General features: G+C 39.8%; 1 protein-coding gene across 3 annotated transcripts in view; it reads right to left on the reverse strand.

Annotated features, from left to right (window-relative positions):
• pak4 (p21 protein (Cdc42/Rac)-activated kinase 4) overlaps positions 1–20,840 on the reverse strand; it is a 132,806-nt gene that overhangs the window by 35,245 nt on the left and 76,721 nt on the right. For 2 of the 3 annotated variants that reach the window (XM_043680743.2, XM_043680742.2), the window contains 2 exons: positions 16,841–17,019; positions 12,945–13,169 (listed from right to left, as the gene is read on the reverse strand). In XM_043680743.2, the coding sequence (XP_043536678.1) occupies positions 12,945–13,148 (204 nt within the window). In that variant the 5' untranslated portion in view covers positions 13,149–13,169; positions 16,841–17,019. Of the gene's footprint in view, positions 1–12,944; positions 13,170–16,840; positions 17,020–20,840 lie in introns of those variants that run through there. The other variant, XM_087983859.1, reaches the window with a different exon arrangement.

A 20,840-nucleotide genomic window follows, 5' to 3' on the forward strand; every position in this document is an offset into this window, starting at 1 on the left:
CATCAGAAGGTGGGATGTTTGCAGATGATTGCACAATGTTCAGCACCATTTGCGACTCCTCAGATACTGAAGCAGTCCATGTCCAAATGCGACAAGATTTGGACAATATCCAGGCTTGGGCTGACAAGTGGCAAGTGATGTTTGCACCACACAAATGGCCAGGTTATGACCATCACCAACAAGAGACAATCTAACTGCCGCCCCTTGACATTCAATGGTACTACTATCACTGAATATTCCATTAACAATATCCTGGGGGGATTACCATTGACCAGAAATTCAACTGGACTCACCAATAAACACACCGACTACAGGAGCAGGTCAGAGATAGGAATGCTGCGTGGAGTAACTCATCTGCTGACTCCCTAAAGCCCGTCCATCACCTACAAGGCACAAGACAGGGGCGCAATTGAATACTCCCCACTTGCTTAGATGGGTGCAGCTCCAACAACACAAGAAGTGTGACACCATCCAGGACCATGCAGCCCCCGCTCAATTGGCACTACATCCACAAACATTGATTCCCTCCAACACCGATGCTCAGTCGCAGCAGTATAGCATCTACAAGGTGCACTGCAGAAATTCATCCAAGATCCTGAGACACCAACTTCCAAATCCACGACTGCTTCTATCTAGAAGGACAAGGGCAGCAGGTACATGGAAACACCACTCCCCGCAAGTTCCCTTGCAAGCCACTCACCATCCTGACTTGGAAATATATCACTGACATGGGTAGACATCCTGGAATTACCTCCCTAAGGGGCATTGAGAGTCAAACTACAGCACATTGACTGCAGCGGTTCAAGATGGCAGTTCACCCCCAATTTCTCAAGGGCAACAAATGCTGGCCTGCCAGCAACACAAATGAATAAAAATAAAGCCTTTGTTGCGCCACTTAACGAGATCATGGTTGACCTGAGAGACTTAATTCTGTAGCCTTCTGCCTTTTGGCTAACAATAATGTATCTCAGTTTTATTCATCTCATTGATCTCACATCATCTGCCATTTGCAGGGAATTGTTTCCAGGACACAAAAGATAGATATAGAGATATTGTCATTTCTGAAGGAGACTGAAATTAGATGCCATTTGTGGAAGATAGTCTATATAAGGTAATTACATCCAATAAGGAAGTCAGGAGTAACCTTCACTCAGAGTGGTGAGAATGTGGAACTCATTACTATAGTTGGTAGTCAAGACAACTAGCACCAGTACATTACACACAAGTTAAGAAAGGATTAGAAGGGAATATTAATTAGGTTCGATGAAGTCTGTGGGGATGGTGCATTTGTATTAAAACAGACCAGTTGAGCCAAACTGTCTGCTTCTGTCATGCAAATATTATGCAATTCTGTGTCAACCTTACACAACACTGGCAGATATAATACATTATAAGAAGCACCTTTGAAATCAGATGCAATATGCTGATGACAAATGACCAGTATCACATTTCAGGAACAGAATAGTTACCTGCTGTAATTGAGGATACTATATCGTTGAGACTGTAATGTTGATGACTAAAGTTAAGAATCAGTCAGAAAGGTGGTAGAAAGGAGAATAAAAGGAATATGGTGACAGGATGGGCATGCGGGATTAAGTCAGAAACAGGATAAATGGGGTTATAATTCTTCTGTAATTGAACTTTCCTGTTCTACGGCATAACAGCAATGCTTTGATTACACGTAATGCTTGGGTTAATATGTGGCTGCTTGCCTGGATGTCTCAAAACTATACACTTAGAGTAGACATTTACTATTTTTATACAGAATTGGAATATTTATCTGTAGGACGCAACCAAGGACCAAGCGGAGGCTATTCAGGTCATCAAGCCTGTTCCACCGTTCAATTCGATCAGGCTGAACCGTATCTTAACTTCATCAGCTCACTCTATAACTCTGAATATCTTCATTGAGTAACAACTGGTTAATTTCAACTCTGAAATTTTCAACTGACCCCTTCCCACTCTAAATCTCAATAGATTTTTTTAAAGTGGAGAGAAATGAATAGATAACAGGAATATGACAGTAAAACACTGGTGAGAACCGCCTATGCGTGCAAACACAATCATTAGATTAAGGCTAACACACATGCATTTCCTACAGGTCACAGCTGCACTGGAAACAGAATTTGGATTCAGGGAATTACAAAAATCCACATCATATTGCATTCTGTTAAGCACACACAGCTCCATTTGGTAATGAAAGGTGCCTAAATTAAGACAGAATTTCAGAATGCGATACCCAAAAGACCAATAAAAACACTTGACTAACACGTAATAAAAATGGAATTTGGCCAATTCAATCACAATAAGGCAGTGGCCTTAATTATGGAGAATAGTAGTTCCTTTGTACATTACAAGCAAGCTTTTCTATTTACATAGAAATACATGCGATTCACAATGCAATTACCAAATCAGGAGCACTACAGCATTAATCTCATGAGGCCCACTCAGTCACTGTGAACGAGGGACTGGGGGCAATAGCACAATATTTTATTCAGTATGCAATGAGCTAAGTTGTAGTTACTCTGCAGATGGGTTCACACAATACAAGGGACAAAGGCTTGGGTGAAGATGGATAGGTTCAAGTGTGAGCTGGTCATGATTGAGCACTCAACGAGTCATAGAATCAGTCAGTGTGGAAACAGACAAAAACTGTACACAGTACTCCAGAAGAGACCTCACCAGCGTCCAGTAACCTCAACATAACATCCCAACTTCTATACTCAAATGTCTGATCAATGAAGGCACGCATGCTAAACGTCTTCTTTACCACCCTGTCTACCAGTGATGCAAATTTCAACGAATTATATACTTGACCCACTAGATCTTTGTTCTACAACACTACTCAGAGCTCTACCATTAATTGCACCATTCCTGTGCTTGTTTGTTTTACCTAAATACAATACTTCACATTTATCCAAATTAAACTCCATCTGCTATTCCTCAGTTGATCAAGATCTTCAAAGTTTGGGAGAAGATCCTCAGTTGATCAAGATCTCTTTGTAATCTTAAATAACTTCTTCACTCTATCACCAATTTTGGTGTCATCTACAAACTTACTAACCATTCCTCCTATAATCTCATCCAAATAATTTATACAAATGACAAACAAAAGTGGACCCAGTACCGATCCCTGTGGAACATGGCTGGTCACATGCCTCCAGTCAGTCTTCTACCAGAAAGCCAATTTTGTATCCAGTTGGCAAGCTCATCCTGAATCCCATGTGATCTAACTTTCTAATTAGTCTACCATGTGGAACCTTGCCAAAGGCTTTGCTGAAGTCCAAGTAAGTAACTCTGCCCTCGTCAATCTTTTTGGTTACTTCATTAAACAAACTCTATTTAAGTTTGAGAGAGAATTTTTCTCACACCAAACCATGCTGATTATTCCTAAACAATCCTTGCCTCTCCAAATGTACGTAAATCCTATCTTTCAGAATCACTTCCAATAACTTTTCCATCACCAATGTCAGACTCACAGATCTATAGTTTGCAGGCTTCTCCTTACAACCTTTCTTAAACAATGGCACATTAGCCATCCTCCAGTCCTCTGGTGCTTCACCTGTGTTTATAAATGATACAAATATTTTTGCTAGGTGTCTTGCAATTTCTTCTCTAACTTTCCAAAACGTCCTGGAGTACCACGTGGTCAGTTCCTGGAAATTTATCTACCTTTATGTTTTCCAAGACATGCAGCATTTCCTCTTATGTTATGTGGACTATTTTCAAAACATCAGTATTTACTTCCAAGTTCTCCAGCCTCCATTCCTTTCTCAACAGTAAAAACTGACGCAAAATATTCATTTGATATCTCTCCCATCTTCTGAGGTTCAACATAAAGATGACCTCGTTGATCTTTCAGGTGACTTCTTTCTCTCTATTTGCTCTCCTGCTCTTAATATATCTGTAGAATCTTTTTTGGATTATCTTTAACCTTATCTGCCAAAGCTATAGTATATCCCCTCTTTGCCTTCCTAATTTCCTTCTAAAGTATGCGCATACACTCTTATACTCTTCAAGAAATTCAGTCGATGCCAATTGTCTATATCTCAGTCATAGAGATGTAGAGCATGGAAACAAATCCTTCGGTCCAACCCGTCCATGCCGACCAGATATCCCAACCCAATCTAGACCCACATGTCAGCACCCAGCCCATATCCCTCCAAATTCTTCCTATTCATATACCCACCCAAATGCCTTTTAAATGTACTAGCCTCCACCACTCTCTCTGGCAGCTCATTTCATACACGTTCCACCCTCTGCGTGAAAAAGTTGCCCCTTAAGTCTCTTTTATATCATTCCCCTCTCACCCTTAAACCTATGCCCTCTAATTCTGGACTCGAGCACCCCAGGGAAAAGACTTTGTCGATTTATCCTATCCATGGCCCTCATGATTTTATAAACCTCTATAAGGTCACCCTGAGCCTTCGATACTCCAGGAAAAACAGCCCTAGCCTATTCAACCTCTCCCTATAGCTGAAATCCTCCAACCCTGGCAACATCCTTGTAAATCTTTTCTGAACTAATACATGATTCTTTTTTACTCTTGACTAGAATCTTAATATCTTTAATCATCCATTTCTCCCAATCAAATCAATCTTGCTTTTCACTCTAATAGGAGCATAAGGTCTCTAAACTCTCATTATCACAATTTTGAAAGCCTCCCACTTATCAGTCACCCCTTTACCTGCAACTAATCTACTCCAATCAAATTTTAAAAATTCTTGTCTTATCCCCTTGAAATTTGCCTTACCATGCTTAAAAATTTAACTTTTATGGAAGACTTATCCTTTTCCATAACTATTTTAAAACAAATAATATTAAGATGACTAGTCCAAAGCGTTCCCCTATGAACATTTCAGTCATTTGCCCTGTCTTATTACCCAAGAGGTCAGGTTTTGCTCCTTTTCTCATAGAAACATTTACATTTTGATAAAGAAAATTTTCTTGAACACATTTAACAAATGCTTCATCATCGAAACCTTTAACACTACGGCAATCCCTGTCAATGTTTTGAAAATCAAGTCCCCTACAACTACAAACATTTTAAAAAAATATTTGAGAGCTCATTACATATTTGCTTCTCAATTTCGCAGTGACTATTAGGGACCTACAGTACAATCTCATCAAGATTGTTTCAGTTGCACGAGACTGTAATCGTTTGCTATAAAATCTGTTTTGATACCACTCCACAGCTACCTGAAGGAGCAGTGCTCCAAAAGCTTGCGTTTCCAAATAAACCTGTTGGACTATAACCTAGTGTTGTGTGATTTTTAGCTTCCTTAACTGTGTTATTTCTGCCAATGAGTACAACAAATTCTAGCTCCTTACCTTCCCCTTTGACAATATGCTTCAAATGTCTTGAGATGCCCTTAACCCTGGCACCAGGAAACCAACATATTATCCTTACTGCTGCAGAACCTCCTGCCTGTGCCCCTTGACAGGAGAGTCTCCTAAACAATTATTCTTTTAAATCCTGACAAACCCTGTTTAACATAAGATTCATTCTTAGTGCCCAAGATCTGACTACAACTTCTGTTTTCCTCTGAGAGGCTGTCTCTACCCAAAACAGAATATCTGCTTCAGAGGGGAATAGCCACAGGAGGCAATGCTCCAGTTCACAAATAAAGGAAGGCCACTTGGTTGAGGAACAAGAGAGCTGCAGCATTAGTGGTCAACAGTTATGGCAGAGAAGAGCGAGAAACAGAAGTAAAGATGGATTTAGGCCAAATTTTCTATATATGATTTAAAAAGTCTCAAATTCTCTGCAGTTTCATATAGAATAACCACCAATAGCTATATGGTGCCTTTAAAGTAATAAACAACTTCAATGTGCCTCATAGGAGCAATTATGAGGCTGAGCCATATGAAGTGATAGTAGGTCAGATGAGTAAAACCTTGATCAGAAGATAACAGCTTTTATGCAGTGTCTTAAAGGATAAGAAAATTGGGGAAAAAAAAATCAAGGAGCTGGAGGTTAGACTTCACACATTGCTGTTTATACTGGGTCAGAGATATGCAAATCCAGCCAGGATTTCCTACCTACTAAACTTATGCCCAGTAAAGTGAATGACCTGTTGATGCCTGCTATTCACTCTGATTTTCCTTTTCTTTTTTATTCATTGGTGGGACGTGGGCATCACTGGCCACGCCAGCACTTATTGCCAAGCTATATCATGCCTCGGTTTGAACAACCTTGATGCCATTTTGACAAGATAGGATCAGAAAACAGCTATTGACACAGTGCATATCAATCTAGTGTACAAGATTACTCTGTTTTCTCAGCCCCAAAGAACACATTCTTCCACCTGCTTGACGAGTCAGTAAACCTTTGTTTTTCAGCTATAAGGTACAATTCTTGCATAAGCAATTAGGTTCGATTATTCACCCAGATGCATGTTTTACTTACTGGTACCTTTTTACTGGACATGAAAGTCAAGCAGACAATATGGCCAATGTTGTGAGGAGTTTAAGATATGCCTACACAGAACAGATCCCAAGTGGTAAATGACAAAAACGCGATAACCACCCAGACCAGCAGTTCACTATTCTACTCACTGAATGGACATCTAGATTGCCCTTTGCTTTGCAGGTATTCTTCAAGGCTTCAAAAGTTAACTTACAAAATGACACCAGCAGTAGGTGCACATCACACCATCTCACACTCACACCAGCTCAAAGCCAAGCCCCTGCCAGCCACCTTTTCAAGTCTTACTCCAAACGTCAAAGTGAAGAATAGTAGGGAAGGCAAGAAAACAATCAAAAGGTTAGGGCGGCACAGTGGCTCAGTGCCTAGCACGGCTGCCTCACAGCACCAGGGTCCCAGGTTCAATTCTAGCCTCGGGTGACCGTCTGTGTGGAGTTTGCACATTCTCCCTGTGTCTGCGTGGGTTTCCTCCAGGTGCTCCGGTTTCCTCCCACGGATGTGCAGGTCAGGTGAATTGGCCATTCTCAATTGTCCATACTGTTAGGTGCATTAATCAGAGGGGAATGGGTCTAGGTGGGTTACTCTTCGAAAGGTTGGTGTGGATTTGTTGGGCTGAAGGGCCTGTTTCCACACTGTAGGGAATCTAATCTAATCTAATCAAATCATAGAGGAAAGTGGTTAATAGAAGACTTAGTGAATAAAAAAAACTGACAAAGATGGAGAAGACTGAAAATATTCAAGAGCTAAAACAAAATGTACATTTTGTTCTGTGTTATACATCTCTATGACTCTATAATGAGCCAGTCATACCCATAACTATTCAAAGATACGAACATTTTAAATTTGTGTTTAAAGTTCGGTCATCTTTGATCGGAATACAAACAGACTCCAACCTCACACCTCTAATGCATCGTCTGAGCTATCACTTTTTTTTAATAAACCCTTAAGTTATCTTGGGAATGTGACTTGAAAGAAGTTCTTGGATTTACATATTAATGAATTGAAACCTGAAATCCATTCTTAAAAATCAAAGACTTGACAGGAATCTAGCTTTGTTCAATATATCGTATCAGTTGCATGACACTATGATCTTGAGCTATAAATTCTGTGTCTCATGATCCTGGCCCACTAGCTACCTGCTACCTCAAAGCTAGTACTTCCACCAAATAAACCTGTTGGACTATAATCTGTTGTGATTTTTATCTTTGTTCACCCCAGTCCAACACCTGCACCTCCTCATTTTAGCTGCTATATTTTGTCCACTTAAATTGTTTATACCAGACATTTGGTGGCAAGGGGATGGATGAGCTAACTTTTCTGTTCAGAAATGGATCCTGGGAAAGCAAGCTCTAGTTATCCCAGTCAACTATCACTCTCACAAGAAAGCTACTAGCCTTTGCTTGGGGTGTCCATAAAAAAATGTGACTGAGTGTCAAAACTCATTTCATGTGACCAATTTCAAACTCATATCTACATTGTAGTGCTACACCAATGCACATCAACACTTTTCACTCTAAGAAACCTAGGCTGACAGAAGATTACCTGTTTACTCGTCAACCCCAATCAATTATTCTGATTATTACAATTATTACAGTTACAGTACTGAAGAGTTGTGATGGCACAATTACCACCCAAATCCCCAGTCACATTTCTCTGTTTTGCCTCACGTCCAATAGAGATAGAGAATGGATAAACAGACAATTCATCTAGTTTTGTTTCCAACTCCCCCCCCCCTCCCCACCTCCTATTTCAGGGCTACCATTCCCTTATTCTCTGCAAAATCTGCCCCTTTGTCTTCTGAACGTACTACTGCTGAGGTACAATCGACCCCAATTAGCAGCCCTACTCGCAGTGTGAATTGCTAAGCAGTCACGGATGGTGTTAGGCTTTGCTCCTCTTTGCTAGTTTTTGGTCTTAAAAATAAATCGAATTGAAAAGGCAGCTATTTACAATCCCCATGCAAAATTAAACCAGGATTAAGCCTGAGTTTAAAAATACCAAAGTACTGCTCATTAAAGCAGAAATCTTTAAAATATTTATAGGAAACCTCATCAACAGATGTGTCTATTGATTTGTTAATATTTACAAGTGCCTTGATGAGAAGAATGAATGTTGACATTTGTGCAGAGACTTGACACCCGAATAACCTGTACTGCTTAACGCAATTCACCAGATAAAAACATTTCATCGAGCAAAGACCTGATGTAATTAAACATTCTGTACTACGCTGTATTCCTGAATGCCATCTATTGACAAAAAGACGGTTATATAAACTGAGATCATCCTAATGAGACATTTATTGAAGCCAGATTTCTTTTAAACACTGATGTCTTTAAAATCTAGGAACGTTTTGCCAAGTTAATGAAGAAATGAAGACAACCTAAACTACAGTCACATAATCCACTGGCTAGGATGTCTGTGCAGCTCAGTACCAGTCAGTCCCAGGCACAGACAGCTTCAGACCGACACTAGATTCCGTGAGGCCCATCTCAAAGCACATTTTTTCCTCCTCAATTATATTCTCGTTGTGCCTCATGATGGAGTGCTGCTGTCACCTCCCACTCCTCTGCAGAAACCTGCATTTACTCCATTTTAAAGACACTTTAAACATAATCAAGAGACAGCATATCTTAGTGCACAAAAATGACCTCAAATGTTTGAATCTTTATCGTTAGCGTTCATAGTTAGATCATGAGATAGAAAAACAGGTGACTAACAAGGAATGGCTAAATGCATGAATACTGAAAAATTAATTCAAAGAGATGAACCTGAGTGAGAAAGGGAAAATCTTATACCATAGTTGCACAAGAGGATCCACCAAAAACAGATAAAGATTAACTGATTATTTGAAGAAACCAGTTACACAACCAAACACAAACTTGTGTATACCTGCCATTATTTGTCCACAGTGATTTGAAAAACAATTTGACCCACTGAAAATCCTTTACTCTCTCCGCATTTTTTAAAAAAGCCTCCCCTAGTCTTGTGAAACTAACATATAGACCTTGTATACAAACAAAACACAGAAGTTAAGGAATGTTATGTATGGTTGCAAAGGGTGCAATAGATTAGGGGAGTCCTTGATGCGAGACCAAAATACTCCATGCTTCTCAAAAGTCCCTATGTCCAATTGCAGCAGAAAATTGGATAGATTGTAAATGATGCAAATAACAGCTGCTTGCTTCTTCAGATTAAAAGGAAGAAAGCACTTGCCTTGGAAGTGGTGGAGTTCAGAAATGATTTAGAAGGATGTTGCCAGGGTTGGAGGATTTGAGCTATGGGGAGAGGCTGAACAGGCTGGGGCTGTGTTCACTGGAGTGTTGGAGGCGGAGGGGTCACCTTATAGAGGTTTATAAAATTATGAGGGACATCGGTAAGGTAAATAGACAAAGTCTTTTCCGTGGGGTCAAGGAGTCCAGAACTAGAGGGCATAGGTTTAGGGTGAGAGGGGAAAGATATAAAAGGGACCTAAGGGGCAATGTTTTCACACAGAGGGTGATACGTGCATGGAATGAGCTGCCAGAGGAAGTGATGGAGGTTGGTACAATTGCAATGTTTAAAAGGCATTTGGATGGGTATATGAATAGGAAGGGTTTGGAGGGATATGGGCTGGGTGCTAGCAGGTGGGACTGGATTGGGTTGGGATATGAGGTCTGTATGGACGGGTTGGACCGAAGGGTCTGTTTCTGTGCTGTACATCTCTATGACTCAATGAGTGAAGTTTCATCACACTGGCACCTGGGAAGAGAGGCAGAGTAAGCCTATACCATCTGGCGTTGAGAAGAATGGGAGGTGATCTCATTAAAGTATACAAGATTCTGAGAGGGCTTGACAGGTTAGATGCTGAGGTTGCCTTCCCCGGCTGGGGAACGAACTGGCGCTTTCACAGGATAATCATCGGCCCATTACTAAGGACAGCAATGAGGAGAAATTTCACCATTCAGAAAACTGCGCATCTTTGTAATTGGCTGTCAGAGAACATTTTGGATATTCCATCCATTAAACAAATCCAAGATTGAGATAAATCAAAGGATACAGGGGAGGAGGCAGGAAAGTAGAATTGGGCTAAGAGATTAACATGATCAGATAAAATGGTGGAGCAGATTCATGGGCCACATGTCCTACTCCTGCCTTTACTTCTTCAGCTAAATTCTTAATCAGGTGCACGGATATATCCGGCAGAAACAATTTGCACGTTCTGACAGTTCCAAACTGTTTCACCCATTACCACCTCATAATCGAGCAAACAGAAAATGAAACCTGAAAAGGTGGTTCCAAAATCTCAGAAACAAACAAGAATTCCAATGATTTTAGGGACTTTCAGTAAAAGGCTGGGTTTCAAGAGGATGACAAAATTGCAAAGTTGAAGCATTTTGCAAACAATCACCATTAGAAGTTTGGATGCTCGGGACACAGACGTCTTAAATTCATAGCAGTTACAACATTCATTCAATAAACACAAAGAAGTGCAGATATTGGTGATCAGAAACAAACAGAATGCCGGCAGCATCTGTGAAGAGAAAGCAGAGTTAGGGTTTTGAATCCTGAATTTCACAGGACTCGAAACATTAACTTTGTTTTCTTTCCATTGATGCTGCCAGAGTCTCTCCAGCAATTTGTGTTTTTGTTTGTTTGTTTTAGGTCATTCATTCACGAGGTAACTTCAGAAAATCAAAGAACTAGCCTCAAAGTTCACTTCAACTTTGTCACTTAAACAAAATGGATACAGTCACTTAAAGAGAAAGCAGTCATCAATAGGATAGCAACTTGAGGTATCAACTTCTTTTCAATTTATCACTGGATTTGGTAATTCATTTAAGCAATAAAATGTCAATGCCACTGAGGATGAATTCAGGGAAGCGCTGAATCTAACAGACTGAGTAAGTAAACCAGTACTGCAGGCACACAATTGAAGTGATGATTAATAAAATACTTGTGTGTTTGTTAGGCAAGCAACAGTCCCTATGAATTCTGTCAAAAGGTCATCAATCTGCAACGTTAACTCTGTCACTCGGCACAGATGCTGCCTGAACTGCTGACCAACACTTTGTTTATTTTTCCAATTTCCAGCATCCACAGTATTGCCAAACTATCTAAACACTGTTTTGCACTCAGAACACGGAGGTGTGCCAAAGGAGAAAGTGTGTAATTCTGTGTCAGGCAAACAAACTCCAACTTAACACGGCTCTCTGTAGCTTGGACATCATAGCAACTGTCTCCATGCTTAAAGAATGCTAAATCAGGCTGGTCAGAAATAAATACTGGTTCATGCTAAACTTCAGTATTGAGACTCAGTGTCACAGCCAATGGCATTAGAACTCAATTCTTCTAAATAAATAAATATTATCAAACCAAAGTGGAGTGTCCAAACTTGAGACACACATAGCTGCCCAAACCTTGGCAATATGACTCTGGAAAGGTTGAAAAATTTCGTCTTAGGGGTGCATGTAATTCTTTACTGCTAGTTTGTTCTGTTTAAATTTCATGACCTTGACAGCCTCACTGGAGGATTCATTCTAAATAGGAACACCCAGGATGTGTCAGTATCAGCAACTCAAGATCTATGCAAGTTCATGTGAATAAATAGATTTTGTGAGCCCCTCCTCTGGATTTACAAGACAAGTGTCTCTCAAAGTTTGCCCCTACTGTAAAAAAAACTGAAGTAATATTAGAACTTTCTTTTGTTTTTCTACCCCACATGTGACACATAATCAGGTGCTTACATTAAGAATAGCACTTACATCAGAACACACCCAGAATCTAACCCTGTACAAGGGATTGTGAGGATATATCGTTATAGTTGAGCACAGGTCAAAATGTTGATGATTCAAACCTCTTCAGCTCAGAAAGCCAATTGAAGCACCAGAGCCAATTCTAACACTTGACCCCATTTGTCTGGGTGAGCACTGCAAGCTCAGCACACTTCAGGGATCTGCCACAACTCAATACTGCAATATTTACCTGCAGTCACTGGGGAGCTTCTGACAAATCGCTTTATTTATCTTTGAAAGTTCTTGAAAAATAGTAGGCGCCTTGGCAGTTGCAAGATTATTTTAAGTAACAAAGCCATTTGCTTATGACACAAAGGATGCCATTTATCCCCCACTAGCTGCGCTATGTCTTTGTTAAGACAACTGAAAAGTAATTAACAATGTTATGCTTTCCTTGATACCTCCTGTTTATAAAACTTGCATTGGGATACTCAAACTCCATTTCAACCATTGCCTGAGGCAAAGTACTTGATGTTCCAACTAGCCAGTGTGCAAGTTTTTTTTCAACTTCGATTCAATTTTAAACTGCTGACCCTCTATGACCCTTTACCATTTGATCTCCAATTTTAAAAAAAACTTTGACTATCTGCAACATTAAAAATCTTAATAATTCTCAATGGGAACAGCCCCAGATATTTTCACATCTCTTTTCAAAGATTTCACAGCCATGGAATTATCCTTGTTTAATCAATGGTTTATCACATCTTAAATCCTAAGGCAGTTCTTGTAACCACTGTGCAACATACCTTCCGCGGAGCAAGCTGAATAGGTGTTATGTATGACGGATCAACCAGTGGTTTAGGACGTTTAGCAGTGTCTTCGAGGAGGCTCTCCCATTGCCTGGGAAGCCCAGTAAACTTCTGCTCCTGCTGATCGAACCCAGTGTGAACACGGTGCTCAAAATTCACAGGTGCTGAGATCTCGACTCGCTTTTTCTTCTTTCCGAACATGGTTGAGATGAATGTCAAATCCTGCCAGGGTGAAAAGTCACTGTAAACCACTTCTCAAGCGACACAAAATAGAACCACCAAGGGTCTTTACAATCTACAAACACTAGCTTATTCCATTGCAAAATGGCCGCAAATTAAAAAATATTGAGTCATAAAATTTCCCATAAAATGTAATTATGTACAAGCACACCCTAACCACTGCACTCTAGAATTAATTCAACGCGTGAAGTGTTTTGAAGAGCTGTTTCAATATAATTTATAACTTATTAATGACAGAAAACGTAGGCAACATTTGCAGTATTTCACTGCTAGCTGAACACTGCAGCAATATAATGAGGCTGTTAGGTCTACATCTTACACAAATCCTGATTGTTTTGTTTTTGCTGTCTCCACATAAACTCTTGCTGGTTGTTCCATGATATTCTGCCCAACTACTGAATTGCCATGTTGGAACCTGGACAATAAATATGGAGTGCAGAAAACCCAAATGCATCAGCTGATCCCATTTTTCACCCTGTACATACACAATGGAAAATGGGATCAGGAGTAAGAAATTCAGCAGACATTTTTCTTTCATACATTCATGGTTTATGAGCAGGCTGATAAACCCAGCATTTATTGCCAATGAGAATGTGATGAGTCACTTTCTTGAACTGTTGCAGTCCCTGTGGTGTAGGTAGACCCACTGCTTTGTTGAGGGGTGGGAGTTACAGGGTTTTAATCCACCAATCAAACTCCTTACCAGCAACAAAATTGGAGGTGTAGTGGACAGCAGAGGGTTACCTCAGATTACAACAGGTTCTGGACCAGATGGGCCAATGGGCAGTGAAGTGGCAGATGGAGTTTAATTCAGATAAGTGCGAGGTGCTGTATTTTGGGAAAACAAATCTTAGCTAGACTTATACACTTAATGGTAAGGTCCTAGGGAGTGTTGCTAAACAAAGAGACCTTGGAGTGCAAGTTCATAGCTCCTTGAAAGTGGAGTCGCAGGTAGATAGGATAGTGAAGGCGGCGTTTGGTATGCTTTCCTTTATTGGTCAGAGTATTGACTACAGGGGTTGGGAGGTCATATTGCAGCTGTACAGGACATTGGTTAGGCCACTTTTGGAATATTGCGTGCAATTGTGGTCTCCTTCCTATCGGAAAGATGTTGTGAAACTTGAAAGGGTTCAGAAAATATTTATAAGGATATTGCCAGGGTTGGAGTTCTGAGCTACAGGGAGAGGCAGAAAAGGCTGGGGCTGTTTTCCCTGGAGCGTCGAAGGTTGAGGGGTGACCTTATAGAGGTTTACAAAATTATGAGGGGCATGGATAGGATAAATAGACAAAGTCTTTCCCCTGGGGTTGGGGAGTCCAGAACTAGAGGGCATAGGTTTAAGGTGAGAGGGGAAAGATATAAAAGAGACAAAAGGGACAACTTTTTCATGCAGAGTGTGTTACGTGTATGGAATGAGCTGCCAGAGGATGTGGTGGAGGCTGGTACAACTGCAACATTTTAGAGACATTTGGATAGGTATATGAATAGGAAGGTTTTGGAGGGATATGGGCCGGGTGCTGGCAGGTGGGACTAGATTGGGTTGGGATATCTGGTTGGCATGGACAGGTTGGACCGAAGGGTCTATTTCCATGCTGTACATCTCTATGACTCTAAGTCCAGGGGTGCTGATGCTTGGAAAGTCATTGCAGACAGGAAGGCATGCTAGAGGTGGGAGAATTTTTAAATTGAGACTGTCCTGCTAGGAGCCTATGTAAGTTAGTGAGCACAGGGTCGATGGTGAATACGTAACATAGCCTGATGCTTTAATACTATACTAAAGGAGTGCTACAACGCTGAACATCTAATTAGATACTGAGCCAATACTGTTCTTCTGTTTGAGAGGACATATAGCACTACTGGACAATGAGGAGGAGTGCTCCCTGTACCCTTATCAGTATTCATCCCTTGATCAATATACCAAAATATATTTATCAGCCATTTCTGGGATTTTGGTATGCGCAAATTGGCTGCCGTATCTGTCTTGAGCCTGACAGTACGAAAGTGTCACCAGGACCCAATGGTTTACAAAATTGTGACACGAACACAAAAGACCTAAAATGGCATTGCAAATTCCACATTGTAAGGCTAAACTGACTTCCAATTGCTTTTACATGCTTCAATAAACTTTATATCCAAGCTCTGAAATTATCCAATAATGCCAATGCAAGTTCACATAATATTATACAAATTCATATTCAGTCATCGGAACTGTTAAAATCATACGTGTGCTCAGACCTTCTTTGTATTGCTAATATCTGCTCTCTCTTATGATGATCAGAAAATCCAGTCCATGAAAAAATACTTGCAATGAAAAAGACACTGCTGCCTCGATTCATTTTATTGATTTACAGTCAGAAATCCTAATACCAGGTAGTACTGATGGATTACAAAACTGACATCCAATTGAGAACAAGTATTCAAATATAACAGTCTGGAGTTCGCTGCCGAGGGATTGGTGGATAAATGGATTACTTGGTGGGGTATGGAGTCTCTCAGACTGGACATTACCAGGTTAAATCCTCACTCCATGCTGAATTTAGTCATTTCTAGCAGAGCAGCTGTTGGGATTCTTTGTTTGGGTTCAGCAGCACAGGGTCACTGTTATTACCCTAGATCACAGCTTAGTGCAAGTGTGAGGACAGCCTCCAATATTGAACTGCCACCTGGTCAAGGAACCTCCCCAGACTCATGCCACAGACATTGCAAATATTTTTTGCAGTGGAGAGCAGAAGGGCTTTTTGAAAAACAAACGAACTGCAGTGTTTCCGTGAATAGAAACTATAATATTATAAAAACCACTATAAGGATCTCTACGCCTTAATTATTCTGTCACCAGTCGAGGTCAGACATTTCTGATAGTCAAAAATGTACCACACTGTCTCTAATTCCCAGTTGTTACTTTAACATTTGCAACTGGAAAACCCAAGGGAGAGCCTTATTAGCTTGCAATAGGTCACAATTTCCTAAAGCAAACGACATTTCTCAAATTGGTGTGGTTTGAATACACATTAGCACAAAACAACAGAGCAGAGGAAATAAGCTTGTTAGAATTCAGATAGCCAAACAGAGCTGGAAAGAACACTGGAGCCCAGTCTTTATCCACTTACAAGGAGAGCCACACATTGCTTACTGCACACTTCCAGCCAAAAACCCCTCAGCCTCCAGCCAAGTACACAGAAAACTTAATCAACATGTTTGGACATGCTATAACTAACCTCTAGAGCAGGTAGGATTGAACCAGAACCTTCTAGCCCAAAAGTAGGGGACAATACCATTGCCATATTGGCCCTGGGAGCTGCCAAGTGAATGCCCACCAACTGAACATAATTAACTCCCAACTGATTTTTTTTATTTAACAAAATTTATCTATAGTTTTGGAAAGGTTAACAATGCCTGGTTTAAACAATTTAATGAGAAACACACAAACATGAGCATTGACAGAATTCTTACTGACACCAGTTTTCAGAATATTAGATGAAAGCTCTATTCTAGAAGGGGACAGCTACCCTTTTATTACCACAACGCAAAGTCTAAAGTTAAGATTTTCGGGATTCTGAGCTCTCCTGTTTAGCGAGAGTTGCTTAACGCTATTTTATATTCGCATTTTTACTCTTAAATTGAGCAATAAAGTCAAAACATGAAGGAAAAAAAATACCTTTTAAAAAGAAAGATCCCCTCTCACAGTTCCAGTAACTGTTGCAGTGTACAGTAAAAGCAGTGAGACCAGTGGAGAACCCTGACGTGCCCTGAATCGAGCTTTTAATGTGGGCTGGAAACAAGATGGGAACAGTTGGCTATGTCCAGAGTGCCTTTGAAGTGAGTCCACATTCTGACCTGGAAAGAGAATTGAAACACAACATGATATCAGGAAGAATATGCTGTCCTGCACACAATCAAAAAGGCAGTACTCTTAAAAAGGTCCAGAATCAAACAATGGAATCAGATTTACGAGCTGCTCTGCAGCACAAAAGTCAACCATCGTGGTTTAGTCAGCACATAGCAATGCAATCAGTGTTTCAAAGCACAGTGTGCTTCTTGAACTGACATTGATAGAGGAGACAGACTCACAATCAAAGGATTAGCCTCTTCAACAGATGAGTGGGTGGAATAGTTTGTTTGCCTTTAACCAGTAAAACCCATTTTAGAAAGAAAATGAACAAACAGAAATATCAGATATACGCTGTTCACATTAAAGACATTTACATGAGCCAAGTTATTCTGTACAGAAAGATGAACAATGTATTGCAGCACAGAATTCAGCATTTCTGCCACATGTTAAGAGTTAACTTTGCAATAATGTCATAAGAAAATTAGTTTCATTAACCTTCAAGCTGCAATATTATTGAACAGTGAGATATAATTTCAATTTCAGTAATTCAAAGTGCAGATTGAGAATGTATTGTTTGAAACATACACTACAACCAGAGAAGGACGTTTCATGCCACTCCTGAATCAGCTCAAACGGCAAAGTCAGAACTTCAGTGATGGTGCAATTCAAAGCCATGGAATTAATGCAAAGAATGCCCCATCAATTGATGTTTGTTAAAGATTAGAAATTTTGAGACTTCTTTCCATGTAACATGGTTGCTATGATATGGGATTTCAGAACAGAAACAGTAGTGGAAACAAAGTCCAACTTTTTTTTAAAGAAATAAACAGGCAAATATTTGAAAATAAATATTAATAGGGTAAGTAGAAATAGCATAGGGTTAGGAATAAATGGCTGGATAATTTTTGGAGATGTCACATGGATGATGAAAGAGTTGCCGTATTCTAGCTGTAATAAGCAACAACAGCTAAGCTGGCCCTATATAATATATAATTATTGGCCCTATACAATATATTCGCGAAAATTATAACTTGCTCCAATTAATTAGTATTGTATTGTGACTTTCAACCAATGTTTGCAGAGGCTTTCGATGTTTAATAAGAATTTATGTTGCTGATACAGAACAGTTCTGACATGACGGGCCAAATGGCCTCCTTTCACAGAGCCTGTGTGCCCTTGCATTTAAGGCACAGAATAAGACGAAAGAGATACCCAGCCACACTACCAAGAGACCTGCGAGTGCATGAGTGCTGGCCAGAGAGAAAGCAATGTTCAGCTGTGATGCCCACAATGGTCAACTTGTGCAATCCACAAAATGCCCAAGCTCATGTATAAGTAGTGGATAGGATTGGTAAATGGAATCTATACTCACAGGGGAGGGGGATAAATGTTAATTTGGTAAGGAGATCTTTGAGAGAATATTAGTTTAATTAAAAAAAAAACTCCATTAGGTTTCATCACCAGCATAAGCAACATTTTTACATGTACTTCGCATAAATAGAAAGAGATATAGAACATGCATGAAAAAGGACGCCTCTAAAGCACCACTGCCGGTCACTTTATTCACCTATACTCCCACTTTCAAGCACTCTCTTTACTGGGTTGATGAGAACTTAGTGATGGGTTAGACCCAAATAGCTTCAAAAAGTGCTGGCTGTCAGGGTGATCACAGGCCATCCCAGAGTTTGTACTTTTTAAATAATTCTCTCTCAAATTCCAGGAACTAGCTTCTTACAATGAAATTCCTTTCACATTTTGGATTATGTTTTACCCCATCTGCAGCATGCTAATCTTTTGAATTGCATCACTGACACATGCAGTCAGAACAAAATAGCTGCTGTCTCTTTAAAGGCAAATTTATAATTATATTACAATTGGGTTTGGCACCATTAGGCAACTGAAAGGGACAAGGAGAATCAAAGTCTCCACTCCTGATTGCAATAAAGTGAGTTAACTTCAAAAGCAAATGTTTAAAAAGGTGCGGTGAACAATGCCTGCACATTGAACATTCATGCTCAAAATGGAGGTAGCTGCTTAGGTGAGGTTTGTACCAGAGGAATTTTTTTTCTCAAACACTAAAGCACCGGAAATACTCAGTAGGTCAGGCAGCTCATGTGGACAGAAACAGAGTTAACAGCACAGGTCAAAATGACCTTTGTACTGATGGCTTCTGATGAAAGGTAATCATGACCTGAAAACATGTGGAGAGACACAGAATTAATGATTCAGGTTGAGATGACGCTTTGTCAGTATCCGGCTTCATCGGCAGTGCTAACTATTTCTCTGTCCACAGACTCTACCTGACCTGAACACTTCCAGCAGTTGGGCTCTTATTTCAATTTTGCAACATTTGCAGTTTCTTAATTTGGTAGTAAGATATCCTTTCTTAACACTTAGGATAAAGTCAGTATTTTCAAGTGAAAATGAGGATAAAAAAAGGATGGAGACTTGTAACTCATTTCGAGGATTAAGTGAAATAGACTAAATCAACAACTAAAAGCAACAATTAACTAGAGTGAAACTGACTGCAGCATTTCAAATTTCCATATTAAATTGCATCTAAATGCTACAGTGAGCAACTACCCCAAATCACATCTTAAAACAAGATCCATCAGATGCCCTGTTTAGGTAGATAGCTCACACAAAATAGAAGAGGAATAGATGATTAATTAATGATGATGATTTAGGGTAGTGAAAGAAAATCCAACTCAAATTGTCAGAAATTATGGAATGTATAATTATCTTAAATACAGCCAGAATGTTATGGACCAGACCAAACCACCTCAAAATATATGAAGCATCCATCCTAGACCCTAACTTTTTCTTATTTTAAAGGCAGGTTCCAAGTGTCTCATTCTGCATGCAATTTGATTTGTCAAACTAGCTGTCTTGGAACAAAACACACTTTATTCATACAATATAATTAAAATACATGCAAAATAAAAATAAAATTGGCTTAACAGTAGCTCTATCAAAACGCTTAACATATTAACTACCACTACTTAGCCATTTCAAGATAGTAACATCCCATGAACACACCAATGGTAAAGCAATTTCAGTAAAACAGGTTTCTTCTTATGCAATTCTGGTAGCAGGAAGAGAACCACAGCTTTAGCTGTAACAGAGAGGGGAAATAAGAGCTTCCCCATCCAGCTTCAAGATCCCAGCAACTGCTGCAAGCTAAACCAAAAAATCATAGTTCGATGAGAGCTTGAGCACACCTATTCCGGCTGCTTCTATTGATAACTTTAAAAAAAAACCAAGGCCTCAAGTTGTTGACTTTATTGACTCTGGAGTAGACAGCCGGTCACCTTGGTCTCAAGTTCTTTTCATTTAAAGAAGGACAAACACAATAGTCACAATGTGAAGCAAGGCACAGGATGTTGTAAGAAATACACAAACCATTAATATAATATAAAATTAATACTGAACAGAACTGAGTGAACATCTAATTTGTGTACCAGGAAGAGTCAAACAAAATCCAATTAAATACTTGTGGGAATTTTGAAGAAATCCCTGAGCAGGGTAGTCCAACAACTTGTATTTTTAATGGAGCTTTTAAATATAGAAAAATGTCCCACGGCACTCACTAAGGCACAAGACAAATAGATGCCTGGCGAAAGGGTGGAAGATGTAGGACAGCCAACTCTGTTAACGAGAGGAGAGTTTTAAAAACAAGAATCTGAAAAAGAAGAGAATGCAGTGGAGGATGGAAGCCTGTAACTTAGGGTTAAGGTGCAACTGCCATATACCATTGAATGTAGTAGGGAAGGAGGATGGAAGGAAAAGGCATTGACAGTTTAAAGAATAAGTTGAAGGTAGTTAG

Source organism: Chiloscyllium plagiosum, unplaced genomic scaffold (assembly GCF_037043375.1).
Source record: "Chiloscyllium plagiosum isolate Xiang-an unplaced genomic scaffold, Cpla_swu_hap1 HiC_scaffold_47, whole genome shotgun sequence".
NCBI lineage: Eukaryota > Metazoa > Chordata > Chondrichthyes > Orectolobiformes > Hemiscylliidae > Chiloscyllium > Chiloscyllium plagiosum.